The sequence below is a fragment of the Ambystoma mexicanum genome, chromosome 4q (genome assembly GCF_040938575.1).
Source record: "Ambystoma mexicanum isolate Mex_15411 chromosome 4q, UKY_AmexF1_1, whole genome shotgun sequence".
Taxonomy (NCBI): Eukaryota; Metazoa; Chordata; class Amphibia; order Caudata; family Ambystomatidae; genus Ambystoma; species Ambystoma mexicanum.
The window spans coordinates 130,780,727-130,799,388 of NC_090928.1; the positions used below are offsets into that span (position 1 = coordinate 130,780,727).

General features: G+C 46.0%; 1 protein-coding gene across 2 annotated transcripts in view; it reads right to left on the minus strand.

The window, feature by feature from the left end:
- PEX7 (peroxisomal biogenesis factor 7) overlaps window positions 1–18,662 on the minus strand; it is a 1,557,721-nt gene that overhangs the window by 1,241,474 nt on the left and 297,585 nt on the right. For both annotated transcript variants that reach the window (XR_011268107.1, XM_069607655.1), the window contains exon 5: window positions 4,465–4,573. Coding sequence is in view for 1 of the 2 variants with exons in the window: in XM_069607655.1 (XP_069463756.1) it covers window positions 4,465–4,573 (109 nt within the window). In the remaining variant the exon portion in view is untranslated. The remainder of the gene's footprint in view (window positions 1–4,464; window positions 4,574–18,662) is intronic.

The window sequence follows — 18,662 nt, forward strand, 5'->3', positions numbered from 1 at the left end:
ACCACTTTTTTTAATGCAGTGGGAGCTCCTACCACCTGCTCCACACAACCACACCCTTCACCTTCTCCCCATTCCATATTGGCTCGTCCAACTCTCCCTCTGCATTTTGCATCAAAAAATGGTTACAAAAGTGCAGTAAGAAGCTTCCACTGGGACCTTTTCTGCGGAAAGGCTACTCAGCTCAGCGTTTGCAACAGACTCTCCCTCTAGGAACCTTCCCTTTCCACTCTATACCAGAACTATGTGCCTAGAGGCCACGAAAATTTCAGAAGCGCATGAGCTAAGGCTGTATTCCGTTGCTTTCCTACATACGTGTGCAGGGTTGGATACGGCTTAAGCATGTGGACAATAGGAAAAGCCCTTGATCAAGTAATGGCTGAGGCCTCTTTGGGAATTAGAAACCGTGGGACTTATTACCAGACACCTGCACCTCATTGACAATGTAATTTTAATAATTCTAACAAGTCACAGAAATATACACTTGGGTATTGAGAATACTTATGAGGAACAATGGAATATTAGATATTCACTTTTACAGTGCTTGGAAACTACACATTTTCAAGAACCTGTATTTGAAAACATTTTGGCTCGTTTACTTTCGCAAGATATTTAATTGGTATTTGTATCAATTGTATATTGCTCATTAGTGTTGAATCCCTCTTACTGCAGTCAAGGCAAGTCCTAATGAAGCGGAATACGAGGCCGCCTGCAATTAACGCACTATTATCGGTCGACATGTGAACATGTTTAGGTTTTTCCACCTATGAACTTGACACATTTGAAAAAGTTAACCTTTGTGCACCTAGCAGATGAACCACATTTCAATAAATGGTGAAAAGGGGCGTAGTGCTGCCCATGGTGGTAAATGTAAAATACTACCAGTGGTAAATGCCTGTTTCAAAAGCGCAAAGCACTGTTTGAAAAATCCACTCTGACCGACTGCGGATGGCTTAAAAAGCATGACCACCTGCAAAAGTGAACACATTGGTTTTCTGCTGAAATGAAATCTGCTCTGCGCTGCTCTTAAAAAGGTCTTTGCCGTAAGTAGCTGCGGCAAAGTGAAGTGTGTTTTGCCCGGCCGCACAAATCAAGCAATCAAAGGGACTTTCTTCCACAGGCGAGCTGTCCCAGAAAGGTGTCTCAGATGTGGCTGGCGGAAATGATGGCTTATTTACCACTGGCAGTATTTAGCTAGCAGTGGCAATAATGCAATAGCACCAGCGATAAGATCAAAAACTATAATTACTACTATCATTTATCTAATTTATATAAATGTTTTGAATATTGAATCTGGAATTTTAAATTCTGAATTTTGAATCGTACTGTGATTTAATCCTTTGGGTAAGTGTAACTTAAAGAATGTAACGCAGCAAAGTGAGCAGGCACGTTGCAATGAATGGCTTGTCTACATCCACCTAATATTGCCCGCTTCAGACTTGGAAAGAGAGTATCTAAATCATTTGTAAGACCATTCCTCAACTACATTATTTTTTTTTGAAAGCCCACCTTCGCATGTGAGCGAAGATGTGACGCTGCTCAGCAGTTCGTGCTGTCTAACTTGGTCGTGAGGCTTTGCATGCGCTGGATCCAACTGTCATCTGTATTCCTTCAGCAGCCCTCCACGTGCACCGACAGCGAGAGGAAACCAGCAAGGGCAGAGGGGAATTCAAGTTGGCCAATCCGAGCAGAGTGGCCTGTTACCAGTCTGGGTGCCAGCCCTTTCCAGCTTGAGTTGTTCTGCAGGGGAATATTCCTGGTGCGTCCCTGCGAGCTGTCTGCCGGGCCCGGGCTCACACAGAGCACCCGGGAGGCACTCTTCCTACTCCCCTCCACGCAGCTCCGGACGTGGAGCACGCAGTGGCACCCCACCCATATCTTTCAAGATTAACTCCGACGCCGAGCGCTAAAATCATCACCGCCCGCGGCGCGGCCCCGTGTCCTACCGTCGCGGGAATGCTGGCTCTGTCAACCAGCAGAGGCCGCTTCCACTGCAACGTCATTTGCTTGCTCCGAACATGGAGCTCACCTCTTTCACCGCACCTACGACCCAGGCTATCACAGCATGGGGTCGCAGCTGCAGGGCACTGCAGGGGTTCTTCACCTTCGTCGCCATTGTTGTGACTGGACCTATGGTCACACAGGCCAGTCAGACCTGCGCTGGGGGCACCCAGCAGACTCTTCAGTTACAGGGTTCACCCTGAATGCCGTGATCACACGGCACAACATCAGCTGGCTGGGGCTCCCAGACTAGCAGCTGCTCTGTGTTCACACGGAGCGACAGTGGCCTGGGGGAACCCAGGTTCTGGTGGCACCCAGATCAGCAGGGCGGCAGGCCCAACAATATGCTAGGTGCCGGCAGCATTGAAAATGGCTTTTGGCGAGCGCGGCTCTTAGCACGGACGCCCACCAAGCCCAGCTCCAGCCAAGTGGGGGGGGGGTCTGACCTGACTGCCCCTTCCAATATTGAAGGGGGAAGACATGTCATAGGAGTGCGACACGGCGGGGAGGCTGAGCCAAAGAATAGCCTATATAAGGCTCTGAGGGATAGAGGGGCGCCCTCTTTGGTCCTGCCTCCCACGGCTGAGAGAAATACGCCCACCCTCCCTGTTGTTTGTAGTTAACAATGTAATTAATTGTTTTTTCTTCCAGAATTGCCCAGCGGATGTTACATGGTGTATCCATAAAGAAAGCACTGCAAGATACCACAAGGGGACTGAACAGCCACTATCTTAGAAGAGCACAGCACCCAGGAGTACTAAACTCAGGGGAGGCCCAGGGAAAGGGGAGGTGTAGAGGGCTAGTCCTTCCAACTCAAGCAACGCGGGCAGGGGTTTGGGAAGATTATGAGGGGGGAATGAAAGAAAATGGGGAATGTAAATTAAGAGGGAAATGAAAACTAAAGGGGAAGGGAGGAACATGGAATGGGAAGAATTGGGGAATTTGCGATTGGGGGTATGAAATAACTGGGGAATGAAGCTTGGGGGAAGAGGAACGGAAATAATTGGGTAATGGAATTAAGTGGGTAATGGTAAGAAGTGGGTAATGGACAGATCTGAGGACTTGAAAGAATTGGGGACTGGTAATAATTGGGCATTTGAAAGAATTGGGGAAAGGTTTTGGTGAAATGGAAGAATTGGGGATGGAAGAAATCGGGGGGTTGAATTGGGGATGGAAAAGAATAGGGGGAATTAAATGAGTGGGGTAATGGGAAGAATTGGGGAATGAAAGGAGTTGGAGGCTTGGGTTATGGAGAGAAGTGGGGAATGAAGGATTTGGGGAATGGGGAGGGATTGCGATGGACAGAGTTGGGGAAGTAAAGCATTGGGATACAAAGAATACTAAGAAGAGGGGCTGGAAAATAATGGGGGAGCACAAGCAAATGGGGAAGGGAAAGTATTCGACGGAATAAGAAGAGTTTGGGAAATGAAATGCTGGGGGCGTGAACAGAATCGGGGAATGAAAAGAATCGGGAATGGTTAAAGAAATGGGGAATGAAAAAAATGGGGAAATGAAACCCAAACAGAAAAAGAAAAAAAAAGAAAATGGTCATGGGTAGAGAGGAAATGGCTAAGGACACTGGATGCTGACGGGAGCGAGGGGTTTAGGAAGCCACGCCCAGCCCAGAATCCCGAGGTGTGGTGGAGAAACGGAACAGCTGTAAGATAACTGCTCGCTGCAGCAATTGTATCTTTCACCTTATTAACTGGTCCTGCCTCTTTCTTTATTCAGGGGAACTGTAAACGGGCTTTTAGGGACGGGGTAGGATAAGGGGAGTGTGGTTTGGGGTGGCTGGAGGGGAGACGAATATGCCTGTGATGGGGTGCAAGTGTGGGCTGTCAGCGCTATGAGATACAGAGGCACAGTACCATTCATGGAGTCTGCAGCTGTTCTGAGGCACGTGCGTTCTCCGGCACCTTTGTGTCATGACACATCCTAAAAGGGGCAACACCACACATGGGAACGTTCAAGTAGCAGGTACTGTCAGCCAGCATACATTTATGTTTTTAAAAAGTTGCATTTTTTCCCAATCCTGCCCATCTGGAGTGGCGAATGTAATCTTAAATATGAAGGTCTCCATCCACACGATGCATTGTGTGCATTGCAGTAGGATACACATAGTGAGTGTCTACTCTAAAGTGAGAAGGAAACCATCCGGAGACAGGAAGCGACATAGGAGGACAGAGTCCCAACTTCAACACTGCCTGGGACCAGCCGCTGGAGGCAGACATAGAAACTACACAGCACACACTCGAGGTACTCAAGTTACCAATACACACGCCCAATACAAGAAATGTAAGCGGCAAGCAGAGATGCATTGGAACAATTCGGCCACTTAAGAAATCTACAACTTCAGCTTTGCCTCGCTCTGTATAAATACAACCTGCGGGAAACAGCGCCATCTGGCAGTCAGAACCCCAAAACTACATCAGGCATTTCACATCTGCACAATTCAGCCGTCCTTACCTGACGCAGAGGCAAAGCACCCAGGAATGTGCGGAGACCATATTGTGCTGTAAATGACGCCTTGGTGGCCCTTAAAAGTGCACAAAGAGTGAGCAACAGCCGGGTCCCACTGCGAAGAAAGAGAAGTCAAATAGCATTAGCAACGTTATGTGTGATGTAGGAATTAGAAGAACGATAGACAAACAAGAGTAAGATGATTAGGGAAAGTGAGGGGGAAATAGAAAATAGGAAAAGGAGTACAAGCGGAAGAACGATGAAATAAGTACAAAAGGCAACAGAGGCAAATAAAGACGGACAGAATGCAAAGCGGCAGTATAGAAGCATAAAGAGATACAGTAGCCAGTAACATCTGTCACGGAGTCAAAAGACGCCCCAGTTAACTGCTTCAGAGTTTAGCATGGTTGCTAGGATTGGAGGCCTAAATAAATGAAACCGAGTCGCTCTTACCCATTCATAAAACTATACACAGTTCAAGTGCTTGACTTTTTATTAGAAGGGTGCGAAATAGCGGCAGGCAATTTGTATGCATGTATGTAATAATTTAAGCTTACACAGTCAGGATGGAGGCGTGTATAGCCATAGTGGAGGTGCTCAAGAATTAAGGGACTCATTACGAGTTTGGTGGTAATAGTCATTCTGGTGGTTATTTGCAAAACACTGATGGAATAACCGGCCACTGGATTCAGGCTTTCGAGGAATACCGCCAGCGGTACACCATTGGAATACCACCAGAGGTAAAGTACTCCAGTAGATTACAGCAAAGTCCAACTATAAAAAGTGGAGGCGCTTCACGTCTATAAAGTACAAAAAAAGGTATTTGGAGCATAGTAAATGGGTGAAAAGCTGAGTATCGCTGATGTCCCTCTCTCACCAGCTTATCCGGTAATGCATGATAGTAAATATTCACCATGTTATGCCTTAGAAAATGTACAGTAATAGCATGAACCACTACTAAAGTGTTAACACCAGATCCAGCGGGCCTGATTGTGTGTTTTCCGCCCAGGGCCGATGTAAATGCCGGAGCGAAGCGCAGGCGTTTAACAAGGGTCCCCTGGTCAATAACACCTGATCCGGCACACCGGAGAGCGTGTGAACGCTATTAGCACCCAGCGTTGTCAATCCGGTAACCCACGGATGCTGAGAGCGGTGTATTTTGTTTGAATAAATGGGACGTCGTGTGGAGTCCCGTTCATTCAAACAAAATACTGTACTAAGATGGCTGCCACAGAGATGGAAGTCGTAGCTCCTTATGTAAACCCTCTTCCATTTCCGTGGCGGCCTGAAGGGAGTGTGGCACCAGCAGCAGGGGTGGTGGCTTCTGCCAAAACAAAAGGTAATTGGCGGGGAAGGGAGAGTAAAAAAAATAAAAAAGTAAGGAAAGGAATGGTGGGGGGTGCAAGATGACACTGGGAGGCGGGGGAAACAGCCTTAAGGTGCCATGGAACACGAGATGGGATTATCATTTTCAGACCGCGATCCAAGGAAACGGATTGGCTGCTCCTCCCACCCCGGGTGCAAATGTACATTATTAATTGCATCCTCCGCACTGAAGGTGAGAATGAGTAGAAAAAGAAAAGTTAAAGTAAACCTTTTAAGTTACCACTGGGAGAGGTGGTAATGTCTGGGATACCTCCGATGTTGTCATTTGTGATATCATCTGGGATATCTTGTATGTGGGTAGGCGCAGTGCATGGTGGGGACACGAGTTATGGTTGCTTAGCATACCTGTATATTTCTATGGTTTTTAGACTTTGTGATGTAACCAAAACATCACTTTGGCCAAGTTTCTTTTCACTGAATTGTACAGCTTTTTATTAGTGCAGCTTAACCAGAACATCCCTTTAGCAAATGGACATTATGGTTTAGTTGCCCTAATTAAAAATACCTATAAGCCACCTCAAGCGCCACCTATTAGACAAACCTATTGCACTGGAGTATAGATAGGAGAGATAGTAGGGTGATGGGATGTGAGTAGGGACTCATAGCTTCTGGGCGTTGTTTTGTTATTAACCCATCCATGGGCATTCACATTCCTCTGGCCATTTCCATACAATACTTGCCCCTCACCCGCAAAGGACATCTTAGTAGAATTTGTTTGAACTAGCTCTATCAATGTGGAGTGAAATAGCCCCTGGATGTGAGAAATAAATACCAGGCCTGCACAGAAATAAGATCCGATCTAAGGCCTTCCACTTTCAAATCAAAAGGAAAGGAAATGCGCAAAACTTGCAAAATATGGAGAGATGCAAACTGCCTTTGACAAAGAAAGTGAAAGACATTTGGAAATCATACTTTGTCAAATCCAGGAAGAGCTGTACTGTTATTTCCATGAAATAGCAGTCCATGGAACCCTCAGTGTGATGTCAGAATTGTGTGTTCAAGCAGCTGCAGTGAAACTGAGCACTTTCTTTCATGAACATTAAATAAAATCAATCAATCAATCAAAATGATGTAATTTCGTTTTTCCCTTTAGACTAATAATATGTTCAGCGAAATGCCCATCAGAATTGCAACCTTGGGCAGGGTGTTCTCACGTACAGGTACCATCCTGAAATAGTGAGCAAATATTTTGAAAGTGTGAATTTTATAAAATGACATTTTAAATGTCTTTAGGCATGAGTTACAGGCTGTTTGTTGCAAGGGGCCGGGATGTTGATTTCTTCAAAATCTGAAACCCAGCTCCTCTCCCTGTTGCCAGGGAGAGAAGAGGCCTGGCCGCCTTAATTGTCAGTGCCTCCCTTTAAAAAATACAAGAAAATAATTACTTTTGAGATCAGAAATACAGTGGACCCGATAAGATTGGGTCTGCTCTTGCAGCACTGGTGACCTCCATGTCACAATTCACATAAAAAGTGCATTAGCTCTTGAAGGGTTGAGCTAATGTAAACACAGATCACTCTACTGACGTCATGCCTGAACAGAGCAGAAGTGAGAAAAAAAGTGGGAGGTCTGAGCACATGAGTGGTGGAGCTGCCCATTGTTTACAAGGGGAGACATTCATTTTATCGTGTAAATTGGACAGCGTACATCACCAATTAGTCATTCTAAGCTTTTATTAAAGGTGAAAGTTAACCCCTTCTCACCATATAAAAACGATTTTCTGGGAGAAACACAACTGAAGTTATAAATGAAAATGTGATTTGGGCCTTCTCGTGATTCTCAGAGATGTGAAAATTTGATTAAACATGGCAATCGTAATTACTATGATGCCCATAAAATGGCATATTTTTCACTGATATGATTCCTGAGTAAATGAAGAAAAACTATCTCTGCACAGGAATGGCATACAGACTTTTGACTAGTCTCCGAAGATTCGCGTTAAAACTGAGCGCTCAAAAATATATTCATATATATTAAATTGTGGAGATTAAGGGCACTTGCATGTAGTGAGATTTCTATGGCCCCAAACAAGACAGAGCCCACCTGTCGAAGTGAGATGATGAAGTGCTCTCCTCCCCTGGTGTCTTAAAACACTCCCCTATACCCTTGTCCTATCAGCACACAGTGGGGTAGTGGCGGCTAGCAAATCCCTTTCGCAAGGATCATGACACATTAGTGGTGTCATCTGCCCTATAACTAAGCCAACTTGCCCGAGAGTAGGACTTTTCCCATTAATTCCATGAGGTGACCTGCAGCAGAAATCTGGCGTGAATATCCCAGCAGAGAGAGGCCTAGCTTGCAGTGGAGCCAGGAGACAGAGATTGATTGGGACCCTCGGAGCCAGGAGAGGAAACATTTGACAGATCCCCTTTGCTGTCCCAGCAGTGTGCCCTGGCCATAGATTGTATAAGACTTGTATTCTTTCAGCATTGCCTTAGATATTTCCCCTTGAAAATTCCCCATTCCTCTGTGTAGATCCTTAGCTTAGTTATCAAAGTGGATCAATTAATTCCGCCATTTAATTCACGTGATCTGTATTGTTGCCATTTGAAACCAACAATCTTTTCCCAATGTGTTGTGAGTCGGTATAGTCCTAAAAGATCTGCCAAAAGAATGAACACCACAGCCCTGTGTGCAGTGTGCAGAAACGAAATTGTCCCTGTGTCCATTGTGATCTGCAAAACGAAATTGTCCGTGTCCATTGTGATCTGAAAACGAATTTCAATTTGCACTTTCTATCTCACATTGTTGCGCTCACCTGCCTTCTGCGGCAGGATTGGCGCGTGGTTAGAGCCCTCCCTCTAACTGGTTCCTCGAAATCACCTTCCCCTTCTGAGAATGGTTGGACCTGCGGCTCTGGAGCTGGGTGTTGCCCCTGCGTGAAGAGGAGATGCAATGAGTATGGAGGGGGGTAACGTGACTTCCCCCAGCCCTTTCGTGGCAGAATACGGTGGGCAAGCACTTTGCCATAGACGCTCACCTGTAATTTTGTGATGAACAGCTATCCGTCTTGCTTTCCTTAGCAGGGGCGAGTAGAATGGACCAAGTTTCTTCACTGGTCCTCGGGGGTGTTGATCCAGACCACATGCGACCAATCCACGTATAAGGTAAGTCTTTGGTATGATTATAGTTTGTTCAATTAAAGTGTTTGTATTCCGTTTTAAAAGTAATTCTTGCAATGTCTCATTCCATATCTATAGGTGCGGGAATAGAATCTGGATCAAAGAGAATCCAGAGACCTTAGAGGCTGATGGAGTTCCAACAGTGACAGGTAAGATGGTCTTTATAAGGGAGCTTTAGTCTCTTGTATTATGTGGCCATGCAAATGCATATTAGTCCTAACCTGTTTGTTCTTGTTTACTCATAGATGTCGGCCACCGACGAAGAATGGTGTCCGGTTCCTCGATGAAGATTGCAGGAGGAAGTCTCTGACTCCAATCATGATGGAATGGAGGCAAGAAGAAGAGTCCGGCACAGGCCGTGACAAGTTGCAGGTGAGAGGCACGCTCCGCGGTGTAGCGGCTGGCAACAGGTAAGATGTGCGCTCTCAGCGATGTAGCGGTTCACAACAGGTAAGAAGTGCGCTGCGCTCAGCGATGTTGAGGCTAGTAAAAGGGAGGATGCATGTCCGGAGAAGGAGCAGCAGGTAAGACGCGTCTGCAGCGATGGAGTAGCTGGAGGGGAGTCGCTCGCAGTAATGGGCGGAAGATTGCAGGTAAGAAGTGTTCTGCAGAGATGGAGTAGCTGGAATGAAGACGCTCGCAGAGATGGGCGGAAGACTGCAGGTAAGAAGTGTTCTTGGAAGAATCTTCAGGATGAGGCTGAGAACATCCAGAGAGGCACCGTTGAGTACAGCGAGGGCGTTACGCTGCTTGGAAGCAGAATAACGCAAAGCGAAGGGCACGTGTACGGGCTGGCCTTATATAGGCTGGTTCAGGCCCCTCCCATTAGCTCCGCCTACCAACCCCACCTTGCCCTTCTTTGGGCCTGTAGCACGTGCCTTCCAGTTCTGATCCATGGCCACGCCCGGCCCAGCTGCACATGCCCTGGGCCTAGAGTGTGCAGAGCACAATTTAAGATGATCCTGGCGCCATAGGCGCCAGGAATGGGTCCAATGGGACCCCAGGGATGAGGAAGGAATGGCCCCATGACCAGTGGCCATGACACACATTGAATAGGTCATGCCAACCCAAATCCGATTTTTCCATTGTGTGCTGACTAATACTCCCCAAAGCCCTGCCTGGCCCTCTCTGTGTGTAACAAAAACAAATTCCCATTTCTTTCTATACTTTTCCATTGCAACTGTGCTAGGTAATTTAAAACTGATTTTTCCCTTCTGTTTTGCCCATAATCCTCAAGCCTGGTGTGTCCTTTTAGGTGTAAGAAAAACAAATTCCCTTCCTTTCCATTCGTTCCCATAGCAGTTGCGCTAAACCATTTAAACCGATTTTACCTTTGTGCTCAGAAAAACGAATTTTCCCATTCCCCTTCTGTTCCCCATAATGTTTCTGTGAACATTACCCAAAATCCGATTTTCCAACTGTGTTCCCACTCCCTGCAACTGCCTTCCATTCAAAAGAGTCAAGCCTAGTGGATGTTTGGGGTGTGAGGGGTTCTGGGAGAAAAGTGTAACTCAGTTCATTTTTCTTGTGTGCTTTGAACTGTTCTTTGCTTATGTTCAGGAAGGGCTCCAACTAGAACTGATTCAAGTCCTGTCTACTTGGCAGCACAGTTTCCGTTGGCTCCTCCAGAAAGGTTCCTAGGGGATCCTAAGCCCTTTCGAACGTTCATTAATCAGTGCCATTTACATTTCCTGTGTAGGTCTGCCTCCTTTCCGGATGCTACTACAAAAGCGGCTTTTGTTTTATCTAACCTTGGGGGTACTGCTGCAGTATGGGCCAATCCCCTGCTGGAGCAAAGTAGCCCGCTTCTGTATGATTGTGAGGCACTTATTATGGCTATGACCCGTGTTTTTGATACCAGATATAAGTCACAGGCAACATATCTGGAATTGCTTTCCTTACAACAAAAAGACAAAACCTTTTTGGAATATCTGGCAAGATTTAACCAATTAGTTGCAGAAACTGATTGGCCAGATGAGAAGAAAGCTGCTTTATTCTATAAAGGTCTTTCGGAGAGTTTGAAGGATGTACTAGCAACAGTACCGGTCGTTCCTAGTGGTTTCCCAGAGTTGGTTGACCTTGTGTTACAGATTGACGCCTGCAAGGCAGAACGAAAGGGTGAACAAAGAGCCATCCCAGCTGTTCCACCTGTTTTGACTCCTGTGTCAACCTCCGAGCCAATGCAGATAGGTGCCATTTCAGGTGCACTCACACCCTCAGAAAGGGAACTCCGGAGAGCTAACCATTTATGTTTCTATTGTGGTTCATCTGGTCATTTTTTGAAACTATGTCCCAAGAAACCTAAGAAGGCGGGAAATGCCAAAACTCGACAATAGGCGGGGTCCCTTTGTCGAGTCAAGTTGTCATGGACTCCAAATCATTGGCTCCTTTCTCAGTCTTGGCTACCTTGTCTTCCACATCCGAAACAATCTGGTCTGTGGAACCCATGCTGGACTCGGGTGCAATGGGTAATTATGTGATGCAGTTTGTACGTGAGCATGCCATACCATTAATTTCCAAGAAAACACCAGAGTTAGTCAATGCAGTGGACAGTACATCTCTGATTTCTGGTTTGGTGACGGAACAAACCATTGACCTGGTGTTGTCCATAAGTGACAATCATTCAGAGAACATCCATTTTGATGTCATTTCAGCTCCACAACTCAAGCTGATTCTGGGTTTGCCATGGTTAACTAAACACAATCCTACCATCGATTGGATAGCGCATTCAGTTGAATTGACCTCGGACCATTGTCACAGGTTTTGTCATGTATCCAAGTTAGAACCCGGAAATCCTAGTTCCTTGCTCCTGGATACAGCATGTACTATTGGGGCGATAACTGCTGAGCTCCTTCCTAAAGAATACGATTCCTTTAAGGACGTTTTTGATAAAAAGGCAGCAGAAAAACTACCTCTGCATCGTCCTTATGATTGCCCGATTGAACTATTGGCGGATGCCAGTATTCCTTCTGGTAGGATCTATTCACTTACGCAAAAGGAGGATGTAGTGTTAAAGGAGTATTTAGATCAAGCACTGAGGACGGGATTCATCCGTCCTTTAAGGTCTCCAGCAGCATCACCTCTTTTCTTCGTCCCCAAGAAAGAGGGAGATCTGCGCCCCTGTATCGATTACAGAGAACTGAACGCAATCACAGTCCGGAATCAGTATCCCATTCCGCTGATATCAGTCCTGTTGGATCAATTAGGTTCTTCCAGGTTTTTTACTAAACTTGATTTAAGGGGGGCCTATAATCTGGTGAGAATCAGAGAAGGCGATGAATGGAAAACAGCCTTCAAGACAAAATATGGTCTTTTTGAATACTTGGTTATGCCATTTGGTCTATGTAATGCCCGAGCTACGTTCCAGTATTTCATCAATGATGTGTTTAAGGATCTACTGGACCAGTTCATGGTTGTATATCTTGACGATATCCTAATTTATTCCTCTTCATATAAGGAGCATGTTCAACACGTCTCCATTGTCTTACAGAGACTGCGAGAAAACAGTCTCTATGCCAAACTGGAGAAGTGTGTCTTTCATGCTGATCAGGTGGAATTCCTAGGATACGATATCACCAGTGAGAGTGTCAAGATGAGCAACAATAAGGTCAAAGCAATATTGGACTGGCCTGTCCCGAATAATGTAAAAGCCCTTCAATCATTTTTGGGGTTTGCACATTTCTACAGATGGTTCATACATTCCTTTTCTGCTATTGCAGCTCCTTTGACTGCACTAACTAGCTCCAAGTCTCGCTTTGTGTGGTCTGATCAAGCTCAAGAAGCCGTTGATACGCTTAAGTCCACGTTTACTTCAGCTCCTGTGCTACAGCATCCGGATCAAAAACGGCCATTTGTTGTTGAAGCTGATGCCTCTGATTTGGCTGTGGGGGCTGTGTTGTCTCGGAGATATGAAGAGACTGGCCTTCTACATCCCGTGGCCTATCATTCTAGAAAATTCACCAAGTACGAGATGCACTATACTATCACGGAACGTGAACTACTGGCTATACGTGATGCATTCCTGGTATGGAGACATTATCTATTGGGTACTGTTACACCAGTACAGGTCTTCACCGACCATCATAATCTTCTTGCTCTTAAATCAGTGCGTTGTACCACCGCACGTCATGCGCGTTGGCATGAATTCTTCTTGATGTATAACTTCCAGATCACCTACCGTCCTGGCAGTTTAAATTCCAAGGCTGATGCCTTATCTAGATTGAATGATGGTGGACAGACACCTCTCCGGGAACGGAAGGTTTTACAGCCGTCGTTTGTCATCTGTTCCTGCAATGTTGATTCTTCTTTGAAGGGTTTGATTAAATCCTGGATTGCGACTAGCCCTCCTGAACTACACGACCTTAAGATGGAACTCATCAGTTCCATGCCATATGTACAGGCATGGCTATACCTCCCTACATCTGAAACACGTGTTTTGGCTCTACAGTGGTGCCATGATGCTTTAATGGCTGCACACCCGGGGAGACGCAAGACTCTTGAGTTATTAAAACGATGGACGTTCTGGCCTACAATGTCTAAAGATGTTTCAGATTACATTAAGAATTGTGTTATTTGTGCTCAGTGCAAAGGGACGGTTTCCATGCCAATGGGATTGATTCAGCCTATGCCCATTCCGAAGAAACCTTGGCTAATGATCTCTATGGACTTTGTGATAGAATTACCTCGTGTCGGAGGGTGTGATACCATATTGGTGGTTGTTGATTACTTTTCTAAGATGTCCTTGTTCGTACCTTGCCAGGGCATACCCTCTGCTCCGGTCCTAGCAGAATTGTTCTTGTCGAACGTTTTCCGTAGTTTTGGGTTACTAGAGATCATCATTACAGATCGTGGTTCACAATTTACCTCCCGTTTCTGGCGACATCTAGTCACTGCTTTGGGGATAGATGGAAGGTATTCCACGGCCTATCATCTTGAAACGGACGGGCAAACAGAAAGGGTGTCTGTCTACCATCTTTCAATCTAGATAAGGCATCAGCCTTGGATTGCAAACTGCCAGGATGGTAGGTGATCTGGAAGTTATACATCAAGAAGAACTCATGCCAACAAGCATGACGTGCGGTGGTACAACGCACTTATTTAAGAGCAAGAAGATTACCAGGGTCGGTGAAGACCTGTACTGGTGTAACAGTACCCAATAGATGATGACTCCATACCAGGAATGCATTACATATAGCCAGTAGTTCACGTTCTGTGATAGTATAGTTCATCTCATACTTGGTGAGTTTTCTAGAATGATAGGCCACGGGATGTAGAAGGCCAGTCTCCTCAAATCTCTGAGACAACACAGCCCCCACAGCCAAATCAGAGGCATCAGCTTCAACAACAAATGGCCATTTTTGATCCGGATGCTGTAGCACAGGAGCTGAAGTAAACGTGGACTTAAGCGTATCAAAGGCTTCTTGGGCTTGATCAGACCACACAAAGCGAGACTTGGAGCAAGTTAGTGCAGTCAAAGGAGCTGCAATAGCAGAAAAGGAATGTATGAACCGCCTGTAGAAATTTGCAAACCACAAAAATGATTGAAGGGCCTTTACATTATTCGGGACAGGCCAGTCCAATATTGATTTGACCTTATTGTTGCTCATCTTGACACCCTCACTGGTGATATCGTATCCTAAGAATTCCACCTGATCAGCATGAAAGACACACTTCTCCAGTTTGGCATAGAGACTGTTTTCACGCAGTCTCTGTAAGACAATGGAGACGTGTTGAACATGTTCCTTATATGAAGAGGAATAAATGAGGATATCGTAAAGATATACAACCATGAACTGGTCCAGTAGATCCTTAAACCCATCATTGATGAAATACTGGAACGTAGCTCGGGCATTACATAGACCAAATGGCATAACCAAGTATTCAAAAAGACCATATTTTGTCTTGAAGGCTGTTTTCCATTCATCGCCTTCTCTGATTCTCACCAGATTATAGGCCCCCCTTAAATCAAGTTTAGTAAAAAACCTGAAAGAACCTAATTGATCCAACAGGACTGATATCAGCGGAATGGGATACTGATTCTGGACTGTGATTGCGTTCAGTTCTCTGTAATCGATACAGGGGCGCAGATCTCCCTCTTTCTTGGGGACAAAGAAAAGAGGTGATGCTGCTGGAGACCTTGAAGGACGGATGAATCCCGTCCCGAGTGCCTGATCTAAATACTCCTTTAACACTACATCCTCCTTTTGCGTAAGTGAATAGATCCTACCAGAAGGAATACTGGCATCTGCCAATAGTTCAATCAGGCAATCATAAAGACGATGCAGAGGTAGTTTTTCTGCTGCCTTTTTAACAAAAACGTCCTTAAAGGAATTGTATTCTTTAGGAAGGAGCTCAGTAGTTATCGCCCCAATAGTACATGCTGTATCCAGGAGCAAGGAACTAGGATTTCCGGGTTCTAACTTGGATACATGACAAAACCTGTGACAATGGTCCGAGGTAAATTCAACTGAATGCGCTATCCAATCGATGGTAGGATTGTGTTTGGTTAACCATGGCAAACCCAGAATCAGCTTGAGTTGTGGAGCTGAAATGACATAAAAATGGATGGTCTCTGAATGATTGTCACTTATGGACAACAGTAGGTCGATGGTTTGTTCCATCACCAAACCAGAAATCAGAGATGTACCGTCCACTGCATTGACTAACTCTGGTGTTTTCTTGGAAATTAATGGTATGGCATGCTCACATACAAACTGTGCATCCACATAATTACCCGTTGCACCCGAGTCCAGCATGGGTTCCACAGACAAGATTGTTTCGGATGTGGAAGACAAGGTAGCCAAGACTGAGAAAGGAGCCAATGATTTGGGGTCCATGACAACTTGACTCGACAAAAGGACCCCGCCTATTGTCGAGCTTTGGTGTTTCCCAGTTTCTTGGGACATAGTTTCAAACAATGACCAGATGAACCACGATAGAAACATAAATGGTTAGCCCTCCGGAGTTCCCTTTCTGAGGGTGTGAGTGGACCTCGAATGGCACCTATCTGCATTGGCTCGGAGGTTGACGCAGGAGTCAACACAGGCGGAACAGCTGGGATGGCTCTTTGTTCACCCTTTCGTTCTGCCTTGCTGGCATCAATCTGTAACACAAGGTCAACCAACTCCGGGAAACCCATAGGCACGACTGGTACCGTTGCTAGTACATCCTTCAAACTCTCCGAAAGACCTTTGTAGACTAAAGCAGCTTTCTTCTCAACTGGCCAATCAGTTTCTGCAACTAGTTGGTTAAATCTTGCCAGATATTCCAAAAAGGTTTTGTCTTTTTTGTTGTAAGGAAAGCAATTCCAGATCTGTTCCCTGTGACTTATATCTGGTATCAATAAAACTGGTCATAGCCGTAATAAGTGCCTCAAAATCATACACAAGTGGGCTACTTTGCTCCAGTAGGGGATTGGCCCATACTGCAGCAGTACCCCCAAGATTAGATAAAACAAAAGCCGCTTTTGTAGTAGCATCTGGAAAGGAGGCAGACCTACACAGGAAATGTAAACGGCACTGATTAATGAACTTTCGAAAGGTCTTAGGATCCCGTAGGAACCTTTCTGGAGGAGCCAACGGAAACTGTGCTGCCAGGTAGCCAAGACTTGAATCAGTTCTCGTTGGAGCCCTTCCTGAAGCTGAATCTGCTCCAGGGGTAGGTGCTCCGGCTCCTGCCTGCAAGCCAGCATGTAACTCATTGATACGACGTTGAGTAGCATCATGGGCTGCTGCCATATCGGCTCTAAGGTCAGCCACCACCTTGGATAAAGCCACTAAAGGATCTACGGCTTCTTCCATTTTTAAAGGCTTCTGAATATGTTAGAGCCCAAGGCCTAAATACAGTTGTGGTGGCTTGACACGTCGAGACGCAATTTGGGCTTTCTGTCAATATACCCCTCAAGAGTACAAAAAGACAGATTGAGGTGAGCATTGCCCAAAACATTTTTGTACACCCTGGTACTCAGACAGCTGGCTGCAAGAAAAAGTAACCAAGTATTAACATTTGGCTAAAGGTACTGTTATCTCAAAACAAGATGAAGAACCGATACTCACAAGCAAGAAACTCAAAATGGGACTGAATACTTCCTAGCTAGATTGGTGAGTACCCTAAAACAAGAAATGTAACAATTACCGGAAGGACAGTAGTGGAAGGAAACAAAGCATGAACCAAAGTGTATGTGCTTACCAATTGAGTGGACAGGTGAGAAACAGTAGATGAATTCTGATGAATGAAGCGGTAGTCCTGGAAACCCAATGTCCTGTTTCCTATTCCCGCCGGCACGAGGACGCCTAAAGAGTCATTTGATCCTTGCACCGTTGAGCTGAACTTCTTTGATCCTTGCGCTGATGCGCGACAGTTCTTTATGTTCCTTAAAGTCTTTGAGCAGACAAACGGAGGATGAAGAAATTACTGTAGCTGGAATAATCCAAATGGCTTTGGCAAGCAGAGTAGGACGTGAAGAGGACCAAGCAGTCCGTGAAAGTTCCAAGGTAAGCAGTTAACGGGTAAGACTTGTAGAAGGATGCAAATGCAGTCCGTGGCCGTTCCGGGTCTTGAAATGACCAGGTAAGATTTGTGGGATGAGGCGATGCAGTCTATGGATGTTCCGGGTCCAGTAATGAGCAGGTAAGACTTGTGGGAGGAGACGATGCAGTCCGTGAACGTTCCGGGTCTAGTAATGAGCAGGTAAGACTTGTGGGAAGAGACGAGGCAGTCCATGGACGTTCCGGGTCTAACAATTGGCAGTTAAGAGGATGGCAATAGACCAGAACAATGCAAGAAGTCACGTAGAAAAACAAGGAGTCAAGGAAACAGGAGACAGAGTAACAAGATGCTTAGCTTGAGAGTTTTTGCAAATTCAGAAGCACCACTATGCGCGGGGGTGGGGCTTAAATACTGGTCAGATGACCGCACGCACAGCGCTGCGTCGTAGGCCTGACAGCCTACGCCAATGCAAAGGGAACCAGCGTCTCCACAGCAACCCACAGCATTTCCTGAGAGGGAGCGTGTAAACAAACGAACCATGATTCCGAGGAGTTACAGAGCGTCCCGCTTTGGAGTGAGAACCATTCACTCTATTGTGTATTCTGGAATGTTTGCATTTATGCAGAACTTCTTTATGATCAGATGCAGAACCATCTAATGGAACCCTGACACATATCCAATAAAGAACATTATCAATCCTGTGGCCATGGAACTGGTACTACCCCCTATGCTTCGTATACACCTGGTATTTCATGGCTATTTACTGAAACCTGTGCACCCTGGTACACGAGACACCCTAAAACGACCTCCTCCTATAAGTATGAGTCACATACATGCACCAGGTCTCTTGGCTCGATATCATCGTGAGCACCCAGGACGCCTGGGCCTGGGTATGGCTCTCCTTGGGGGGGGGGCTTTGGAGGAGTGCTGTCATGATCCCCAAAACCCCAGTTGGCAGTATCAGTGGCATCTGGTCTAGGAGGATGGCTGAGTGGCGCAGAAACAGATTGCTGCCAGTGTGTTCCAGCAGTTGTCCCTTCCAAAATGGCCCCCGGGATGGGTCATCCAGCAGGATCCAACATGGCCCCTAGTGGGCCTGCAACACCAAGTCCTTGGTGGTCTAGTGGTGCTAGGTGGGGCCCAGGGCTATATAAACCCTGCCCTGGGCCACACCCAGCGCTTAGCATTTTCTCTGGCTGGGAAGCAGCG